At 34.8% G+C, this 9,735-nt stretch overlaps 1 protein-coding gene across 2 annotated transcripts in view; it reads left to right on the top strand.

Moving 5' to 3' along the window:
• Positions 1-9,735, top strand: part of LOC107739075 (probable phospholipid-transporting ATPase IM) — a 42,545-nt gene that overhangs the window by 15,598 nt on the left and 17,212 nt on the right. The window contains exons 5-17 of one of the 2 annotated variants that reach the window (XM_016551055.1): positions 101-199; positions 333-394; positions 535-607; positions 2,108-2,178; positions 2,334-2,416; positions 4,502-4,660; positions 4,879-4,967; positions 5,127-5,323; positions 6,564-6,772; positions 6,857-6,900; positions 7,096-7,261; positions 7,373-7,561; positions 7,844-7,959. In XM_016551055.1, the coding sequence (XP_016406541.1) occupies positions 101-199; positions 333-394; positions 535-607; positions 2,108-2,178; positions 2,334-2,416; positions 4,502-4,660; positions 4,879-4,967; positions 5,127-5,323; positions 6,564-6,772; positions 6,857-6,900; positions 7,096-7,261; positions 7,373-7,561; positions 7,844-7,959 (1,557 nt within the window). Of the gene's footprint in view, positions 1-100; positions 200-332; positions 395-534; positions 608-2,107; positions 2,179-2,333; positions 2,417-4,501; positions 4,661-4,878; positions 4,968-5,126; positions 5,324-6,563; positions 6,773-6,856; positions 6,901-7,095; positions 7,274-7,372; positions 7,562-7,843; positions 7,960-9,735 lie in introns of both variants that reach the window. The other variant, XM_016551054.1, reaches the window with a different exon arrangement.

Raw genomic sequence — 9,735 nt, 5'->3', positions numbered from 1 at the left:
GGAATGACATGACATTCGGTGTCCATGTCCATTTTTGGGGGGGGGGGGTGAACTAGTGCTTTATTGTTGCACAACACTAATACTCTGTTGTGTGTTCTAGTTAATCCCAGAAATCTCCTCTCTTTCGTGGTTCACCACCATTGTGCCTTTGGTGTTGGTGTTGGCTATCACAGCTGTCAAAGATGCTACTGATGACTATGTGAGGATCTATTCTTGTCCTGTTGATCTTTATGTCTCTGAATACTGAATTTACAAAGACAGGCCGCTGTCTGTGGGCTGCTGGAATTAAGCTGAACTGATGTTTGCTGTGATTGATCTGTTTTGGATTTCAGTTCCGCCATAAAAGTGATCAACAAGTCAACACCCGGCAGTCTCAGGTACTCATCAAAGGAAAGTAAGTGCATTTATGCCACGTATCAGCATTTTCTGCTCTATCTCTTGCTGTTGAGATACAATTATTGAACTACAAATGCTTTAAGAGATGTTTAGGAAATGAAAAATGATTTGTGATGGGACAAACCTAATTTGTTTCAGATTGCAGAATGAGAAATGGATGAATGTGCGAGTGGGTGATATCATCAAACTTGAGAACAATCAGTTTGTTGCTGTAAGTTTGAATCTTTTCCTCATTTACTACAACCAAACAGGCCAACTTTAATATAGCTAAAATAATAAATATAGCAGATATGGTAGTCACATCATGCTAGTTGTACTAACCACATATCAGTCCAAAGGTTATGAGCAGATTTAACCCTAATTTACAATATATTTGTCAAAAACTGCTCTGATACTGATTAATTTCAATAGGTGAAAACATTGTCAAGATCTAGATTAATTTCTTGATGGATGTCTTTAAGGTCAAACTCATTAGTTTCTGTTTCATTATTTATTTATTTATTTATTTTGGAATGAAATAATTCTAATGATAAAAGCTGGTCTAAAAATAATTTTTATTATTTAATTTTAATTAATTTATTTATTTGTTTATTAATTTTTTATTAATTTATTCATGTATGTACTTACTTTGAAAAACAAATTAGGAATGTACCAGTTTAAAATTAAATTCTGGTTGATACAGTAAGCCAGTAATTATTTTCATGTTATGGCCTATAACTGATAAAGTATACTATTATACTATTTTGTCTTCATAAATTGATAATAAAAAATTTTTTATAATAAAAAAATATATATATCCATCCATCCATCCATCCATATATATATATTTATTTGACCCTCTAACTCTAACAATTTCGATTCTATTTTAATTCTACTTTATCTATATTTATCTTCTTTTTTTCTTTTTTCTTTTTTTATAAAAAAAAACAACAAAAAACAAACACTATCTTTCTATTTTTTCTATTCTATCTACTTTAGGCTAACCGAGACTTGTCATTTGCACTTATATATTGTTGCTCTTTTGTTTGTTTTGACTGCTTTTATTGTCCTCATTTGTAAGTCGCTTTGGATAAAAGCATCTGCTAAATGACTAAATGTAAATGTAAATATATATATACAATTTTCCCCCCTAAAATCTAGGAAGGTAAAAAAAAATTATCAGACAGAACCTGTGTTAATAAAATTGTAGAATTCCAAAAGATTATTATTTTTTTTTTAGTTTTTGTGGTTTAGGCTTTTTTTTTTTTTTTTTTTTTTTTTTTTTTTTTTTTTTAACATTTGAAATAATTCTGATGCCCCCTAGTGGGCTCCGGTCCCCCTAGTGGGCTCTGGTTGAAAGTTCAACAGTTATTAGCAGAAATGTAATTGAAAAAATTTTGGTCTTGGACAGGTAGATCTCGAAATTGCTATCAAGAATGTTCAGACTTTCCCCAGTCACTGCAAGAAATTTAACCAAATTCACCAAACTTCTTACCATATGGTTGATTTGGCTCTAAGCGCAACTTTAGTCCCTAAATATAACAACCATACCATCAAACTGATGCAAAAAGCATAGACAAAACTATTACATTGCATGGATTTGGATGATCCCAGTATGACTAGCATTATCTGTGACTTTAGCAGGCGAAAGCACTGTATGGTGAAGAATTATCTGGAGTAGATTCATCTAGCACACACGATTTTGAGCATCTCCTCTCTCTGCTGTCTACAGGCTGACCTTCTCCTCCTCTCTAGCAGTGAGCCCTATGGACTGTGCTATATCGAGACTGCAGAGCTTGATGGGTGAGAAGTTTACTGTGAAATGTGTAGCGCCGCTAATATCGCCTTGCATGTTCAACATCCAGCACACACATCTCAGATTCGATTTTGTGACTGTATAGCAGCGAGAGCTTGACGTGAACATGAGCTTCTTTCATGCTATCGACTCTTTCCAACAGAGAGACCAACCTGAAGGTGCGCCAAGCCTTGACTGTAACCTCAGACCTCGGGGACGATGTTGCGAAGCTTGCAGACTTCAATGGTAAAGCTTTTATTCAAACACACGATTAGGGCACCATCAACAGAAATGAACTTGAGTCAACATGATGGTAAAACTAACGACATTATTAACTGTCTTGATATTTACTTTGAAAGCTTGAAGCTCACGATTATGGTAAGGGGCGTTACATTTCCGACGCGTGCTTGTGGTGTTCGGCCAATCACAATGCACTGGGTCAGCTGGCCAATCAGAGCAGACTGTGCTTGTCAAAGGAGGGGGCTTTGTTGAAAACGACATGTTTGAGAGAGGCGGGGCATAGAGGACCTACAATAATGTACAGTATTTGAAAAATAATGTGTTTTTTTGAACATTAAAGCATGTCAACATATTCTGTTACACCAAATACACAAAATAATGATCTTTAAAATAGCATCATATGACCCTTTTAATAGCAGAATATATAGAGACTTTTGGTGGACTTTTTTCAACTAAATGAACTAGTGGAACTAATGTTATTTTAGTATTATTTATATAATGTTATAGTATTTAATAATGTTTTAAATAAGCTTTTTATATTATATTTTGGCTTTTATTTATTTTATTTATTTTTTAGAAATGGGGTAAAATTTGCTATGTAGCTTCGTCATTTTTATTAGTATTTTTTTGTAAATATATTTCTGTTTAGCTTTAACTTGTTTTTATTTCAGTTTTAGTTTCAGTAATTTTAGTATTTAAACTTAAAATGATTTTATTTCATATAATGCTGTTGGGCTTTTAATGCTTTGACATATTTATATAATGTATTTTTATAATGTATTTAAAACATAGAGTAGTTGTTACACTAAGTGGTTCTTTTTGTTGAAATGATGACCTTTCCCACACGGATAATCTGCAGCGAGTTGTTATCCGCTAGCTGGTTTGCGTTTATACGGCTGGGTTTTGTCACAAATTTCACAATTCGATTTGATTATCCTTCACAAGCTTTCGATTTGATTCGATTCAATATTGATTATTTTGGATATATATCGGGTACAGGACAAGGCAAATTTTCTCAAGGAAAAAAACATCTCTCAACTAATGCTGTAAAATATACCTGAGAGTCAATAAAATGGAAGGTTGAAATTTGCTGATTTGTATACAAACACTTAAAATATACTCAAAGTTTTTGTAATATTAAAGTTATAATACTAACTTTAACTTTAAATTACATAATTATATTTCGACTCCAATTCATGTTTTGAAATATAAACATTTAAATGGTGGTTGTCACTTTGACGAATCTTGACGAATTTATTCAAACATAAATATTGAAGAACACTAAAAAATTATAATAAATATGTCATATGGTGCACATATTTATCAAAATGCTCCTCTCTAGAGTTCATTTTTCTAGCTGACTAATGAGTTTATGGTCACCGAATATGTTTTTTCTGTGGTAAATGTGCCTTTACGTGACATATTGTTTTTGTTTACAAGCTATTATCGTCTTTCCGCGTTTGAAACACTGATTGAGCCATTACATGAGACAGGATACAGATTTCGGTAAATTGTACTCTTTCTTTTAACACACCTTCGGATGTTCATTCATGTTTATTTCATGCTGTAACTGCTATTAAAGCGGAGGAGACGATCAGTTCATGCTGCCGCTTCTAACCGAGGCGCTACAGCGATCTGTCACTCCACATTAAACAGCGCCAAAACGGCATTTAATATTTGAATATTGTAATAAATATGGACAGAATTTGAAATCTGAGACTTTGTTTCATATCAAAAGTAACAAATCACAAAGCTTATTGCAATTTATTGGATGAGAGGCACGCTACAATTTTCCGTTCATTATCTGGCAGACTAGACTAATCGATTCTTGGGATTTATAAATCGATATTGTTTCATAAAAATGAGAATCGGTTAAAATCGAGAAATCTATATTTTTTACCCAGCCCTAGTTTATACGCATCATCAGTCTTTTAGGATGGCGTACCAATAGGCGAAAATGTCAGGCTAGATGCATGTAACAATGAAAAGCCGAAGCTATTGATGAACCAAAAATAACTGAACACTATATGCTTCTGAATGAATGTCAGCGTCATCTTCCAGTTACGTGTTGTCTTTGAATGTGTTTCCCAGAGGAAGTCATCTGTGAGCCGCCCAACAACAAACTAGACAAGTTCACAGGGATTCTGTACTGGAAAGATAACAAGTACCCACTGGACAACGAGAAAATGCTCCTGAGAGGCTGCGTTCTCCGTAACACTGAGTGGTGTTTCGGCTTGGTTATCTTCGCAGGTACATCTCTTCAATTTTCCTCCGTTAATTGTCCTAGCAGAATGGCATTTTCACGGATGACTGGTTAGCTGTCTTGAGTAGATGTTCCTCAGAGACATGCTGAATGCCTCATCTGTAATTAACGTTATTAACTATGCTCAGCTCCTAACGCACACTATTATCTGTCCTGAGATGAGCTACGTTCTGTGAGTCTTCTGGGTTTTGTGCTTCTCCGTCAGGACTTCAAACCAAGCTGATGCAAAACTGTGGGAGGACGACGTTCAAACGGACCAGCATCGATAAACTGATGAACACCTTAGTTCTGTGGGTGAGTGTGTGAGCGGCATGCTGGGAATGATCGACATGTGGCATCTCACTTACTCATGCCGCCAGCCTTTCAAAAGGGCAGTTCATTTTGTTATTGTAAAGGGTTTTGCATGTGTTAAGAAGACAAAATATGATTAAATGTTTCTTGTTTTTTTTCCAGATCTTTGGATTTCTCATCTGTATGGGGATTATATTGGCTATTGGAAACACTATTTGGGAGCAGAAAGTAGGCAGCAACTTTTGGGAGTATCTTCAGTGGAAGGAACTCACCATTAATGCAGTCTTCTCTGGCTTCCTGACCTTCTGGTCCTACGTTATCATCCTTAACACTGTCGTACCCATCTCACTATATGTTAGGTAGGTCAGATTACACAATGTGTTGGCAAACTAGTTTGGTTCAGGACCCAGATTTTACATTGACCATCAAGTGGCAACCCAATATCATTTGCTTAAAAAAATGTTGATGAAAAATTTCCCTTAAATCAGACATTGTATATGTGCTATGCATGGAAGCCCATTTCCACCACATAAGAAAAAAAAGCTTTGGTAAATCATAATGGTTAATAACTTAAAAAGTCAAAAACATGTAAATGTTAAAATGGTAAAATGTTGTATGACTTTTTGATGTCACAATTATGGCTTTTTATGTCATAAGTTCTGCTTTTTATCTTATAATTATGACTTAACCTCTCATCATTTCAACTTCTTATCTGATAATTATGACTTGGTGTATCAAAATTACGAGATTATGACATAAAAGTCTATTATGAAAATTTAAATGATTAGATAAAAAGTCTAATTCTAAAAGTCTAAGTCTAAATTATGACATTAAAAGCCATAATAATTGTTTCAATTTTTAATGTAATAATTATGACTTACTAAAGCATAATTATGAAATAAGAGTCTAAATTATTAGATAGAATTTCATGTTGACATCTTTAATGCAATAATTAATGCATTTATATATCTTTAATGCAATAATATATGTATCTCATAATTACAATTTTTGTCATAATTTCAACTTTCATAATTGACTGTCATAATTATGACTTATCTCATATTGTCAACTTCTGTCATAATTTCAACATTCATATTTGACTTTTATGTCATAGTTATGACTATTTATCTCATATTTTTGAATTTCTATGTAATAATTTAGTTCACTTAATATGTGATCATTTTGATCTTTATCTCATAACTGTGTCTTAGTATCTCATTATTTCAACTTTTTTTGTCACTCTTTATTCTCAATATTATAATTTACCAAAGCATGATTTTTTCTTATGTGGCTTCTTATGTTTTTCTAATATGCTTCCATAGGTTATGAGCCCTGAACTGCAAGGTAAAATGTTCTAATTTTTAGCTTGTAAACTATTTTTTTCATGTGTTGACTGGAGAATATATGGAGAAAAAATTATAGAGAACATGTATAGAGGGGATTGACAACAAATTTACACAACACCTTTGTATTATACATATGAATGAAAAAGAAAAAAACAACACTTTTTCACTTTTTTTTTCCACTTTGCAGTTCAGGGTTTTCATAAAACACCTAATATAAGTCTTTGTCAATAACATGAAACGTATTATATTACAGCGTAGAAGTTTTGCGGCTGGGCCATAGTTACTTTATAAACTGGGACAGACGAATGTACTACAGCCGTAAGGACACTCCTGCTGAGGCGCGGACCACCACCCTCAACGAGGAGCTGGGCCAGGTGGAGTTCATCTTCTCAGACAAAACAGGCACCCTCACCCAGAACATCATGGTGTTTAATAAGTGCTCCATCAATGGGAAGACCTACGGTACGCTTGAACACTTCCTGTTATACATCCACACTTATAGACAAGTGGGTATATTTATTGATGGCTGTGCTTTTGTTTGTCTAGGTGATGTTTATGATGAGTTTGGGCATAAAGTGGATATTACAGAGGTAATGAAACCAATTGTAAATTATGTAAATGAATAATAATACATTATTATTATTACAATTGAAAAAGCATAAAAATATTATTCTAAAAAAAATTTTTGTTGTTATATATTAGAATGTAAAAAATAATTTTAAAAAGCAGACATTGTTCAGTCTGGTGCAGTATTTAGCAGTCACGCTTGTCTCTGACTCTTGCAGAAAACACCATGTGTAGATTTCTCCTTCAACCCACTGATGGACCGGAAATTCCGTTTCCATGACAGCAGCTTGGTCGAGGCCATCAAGCTGGAAGAGCCTCTGGTGCAGGAATTCTTCCGTCTGTTAGCGCTCTGCCACACCGTCATGCCAGAAGAACGAAATGAGGGTAAACTGGACTGTAAACACCTTAAATATCTTTATATCCCAGTAGCGCTTTTACGCTATTTATATGCAGAAGAAGAATTGTCTGAAATGCCTCTGAACTGAATTGTTCAAGGGGAGCTGGTGTATCAGGCACAATCTCCGGATGAAGGAGCCCTGGTTACTGCTGCGCGTAACTTTGGCTTCGTATTTCGGTCCAGAACGCCAGAAACCATCACTTTATATGAGATGGGTCAAGCGGTCACCTATCAGCTGCTGGCCATCTTAGACTTCAACAATGTACGGAAGAGAATGAGCGTTATTGGTAGGTTCTGATTGTATTTTTCATCTGTTATTAGTTGTATTATGGGATATTTTAAGCATGTCTTTTCATTTTAAACACATTCACAGTCTAGTATTTTAATATTTCACCTTTAATATTTCACAAAAGCTATGAATCATCCCTGATGTATCTCTTTTTATGGGTCTGTATGCATAATTCATCCTTTCACATAGAGGAATCAATAGCTGTCTGGTCTGGTGAAACTGTTTTATTGTATACTAAGACATTTATAAGTAGCACTCTCATTTCCTGTCTCTTCCGCAGTGAGGAACCCAAAGGGGCAGTTAAAGCTTTACTCAAAAGGAGCCGACACAATACTCTTCGACAGGCTGGACCCGTCTAATGAAGAGCTTATGTTTACTACCTCAGAGCACCTTAATGTAAGTCTCTATTGCTAAGCCATCCTTCCCTTCCCATGGTAAAACCATGTTTTTATATGTATATGCCCAAAAGACCTGGTATTACCAGAGTAAATGCCTCAAAACATGGTACTGTGGCAAAACTATATTATTTGGATGCAGTACTGTGGTAAAGCCATGTTTTTTGGATGTTGTACCATGGAAAGACCATGTTTTGAGGCATTTACTCTGGTAATACCAGGTTTTTTGGGCATATACTGGAGTAATATCATGTTATTAGGATGCAGCACTATTTTAAAACTGTTTTTTGCTCACATACTTTGATAATACAATGTTATTTGGACACAGTATCATTGTAAAACCTTGTTGTTTGATATTTACCATGGAAATATCTTGTTTTGTCCAAGTGTTCTGTGGTAAAACTATGTAATTTGGATGCAGTGCCATGATAAAACTATGTTGTTTGACATTTACCATGGTAATACAATGTTTCTGGATGTGATACCATAGAAAGACCATGTTTTTAGGCATTTACCATGGTAATCCCATGGTTTTTGGGTATATAATGTAGTAATATTATGTTATTTGGATGCAGCACGATGTAAAACCATGTTTTTACTCATGTACTGTGATAATACAATGTTATTTGGACCCAGTACCGTTATTTAGCATTTATTGTGGAAATGTCTTGTTTCCATATGTACTACTATAGGTAATACTATGTTATTTGGTTGCTTTACCATGGTAAAACTATGTTGTTTGGCATTTACCATGATAATACCATGCTATGGATGCGATACCATGGAAAGACCATGTTTTGAGGCATTAACCATGGTAATACCATGTTTTGGGCATGTACAATAGTAATGCCATGTTATTTTAATGCATTACCATGGTAAAAACCATTCTGTTTGGCATTCACTATGTAATTTGAATGTGATACCATGGTAAGACCACGTTGTAGGCTATTTACAATGGTAATACCAAGTTTTTTGGGCATGTATAACATGTTATTTTGATGTTTGATGTTTAACGTGGTGATACTGTGTTATTTGGATGCAATACCATAGCAAACTCATGTTTTGGGGCCTTTATCATAATAATACTATTTTACCATAATAATTTCATGATATTCTATGCACTTTATGAAGTTTGATGTAAACCTTGGTATAGGCCCACTTTGGCCTAATTCAGGTATCAGTTAAACAGGTAGTGCTGAAAGCACTAGTGGAAAACCCTTCACCCTCGTGCTTGACCGAGAACAGAATAACAAAGTTGTCACCTTGTTACTCATGACGTGTCTTCAACTATAATAAGCATATATGCGCTATATCGGCAGGTGAATTCCGCTAGCGAGTGCTGGATTTACAGATAATTTGGATTTAAGGTGAGTATTTTATTCAACATGGACACACTTAGACGTTCTATGTGCCTTAAAGGGGTCATATGATGCGATTTTAAGTTTTCCTTTCTCTTTGGAGTGTTACAAGCTGTTCGTGAATAGATAAGATCCCTAAAGTTGCAAAGACTAAAGTCTCAAACTCAAAGAGATATTCTTTATAAAAGTTAAGACTCGTCCACGCCCTCCTAAAACGCCTCGTTTAAACACGCCCCCACATGTCTACGTCACTGTGTGGGAAGATTAGCATAACGCCGCCCATATGTTCATGCAAAGAAAGAAGGAGTAACTTTGATTCTTGCTGTAGTATTTTTGCTGTTGCCGCTGCCATGTCGTGGAGATGCTGTGTTTTGTTGCGAAAGCGAAACTACTTTGTTTGGCCTTCCAAAAGAGGACAC

The sequence above is a fragment of the Sinocyclocheilus rhinocerous genome, unplaced genomic scaffold, assembly GCF_001515625.1.
Source record: "Sinocyclocheilus rhinocerous isolate Xijiao unplaced genomic scaffold, SAMN03320098_v1.1 scaffold675, whole genome shotgun sequence".
NCBI lineage: Eukaryota > Metazoa > Chordata > Actinopteri > Cypriniformes > Cyprinidae > Sinocyclocheilus > Sinocyclocheilus rhinocerous.
The sequence above is the reverse complement of the archived record's forward strand: the minus strand, read 5'-3'. Positions and strand labels throughout refer to the sequence as shown.